This window comes from Phaethon lepturus, unplaced genomic scaffold, assembly GCF_000687285.1.
Source record: "Phaethon lepturus isolate BGI_N335 unplaced genomic scaffold, ASM68728v1 scaffold30826, whole genome shotgun sequence".
NCBI classification, from domain to species: domain Eukaryota; kingdom Metazoa; phylum Chordata; class Aves; order Phaethontiformes; family Phaethontidae; genus Phaethon; species Phaethon lepturus.
Genome location: NW_010548812.1, coordinates 1 through 323, shown reverse-complemented (window position 1 = coordinate 323; position 323 = coordinate 1). Strand labels below are relative to the sequence as shown.

Genomic DNA, 323 nt, shown 5'->3' with positions numbered 1-323 from the left:
TGCGGGCTCTCTGCAGGCTTCCAGCAGGCAGGGAGGTTTGACCGGTTCCCATTTTGCGGTGTCTAGTGTCCCAGTGAGGATTTAGCCAGGGATGTACCTGTCCCCTGTTCCAGCTTTGCCTGTTCTTGTCACTGCAGGTGGCTGCAGAGTTTCTTGGCGACTCACCTTGCAGCAAAGCTAAAGAGGCCCGCCATGTCCAGCCTTCACGAATGTTCGCTCGGCAAACTTCAAAAATCTCGCTTTGGATAGGGGATTTTGCTGATATCTGTGTTATCAAACAGAAAAGAGAGATTGTGGCTGGGATGTGCCAAGGTAAACCACCC

At 52.3% G+C, this 323-nt stretch overlaps 1 protein-coding gene across 1 annotated transcript in view; it reads right to left on the bottom strand.

Moving 5' to 3' along the window:
• LOC104623107 (high affinity immunoglobulin alpha and immunoglobulin mu Fc receptor-like) overlaps window positions 1-265 on the bottom strand; it is a gene marked incomplete at its 5' end in the record, with an annotated part of 1,250 nt that extends 985 nt beyond the window's left edge. The window contains one exon of the mRNA XM_010290087.1: window positions 166-265. Within this exon, the coding sequence (XP_010288389.1) occupies window positions 166-265 (100 nt within the window). The remainder of the gene's footprint in view (window positions 1-165) is intronic.
• Between the last annotated feature and the right edge of the window lie 58 nt (window positions 266-323).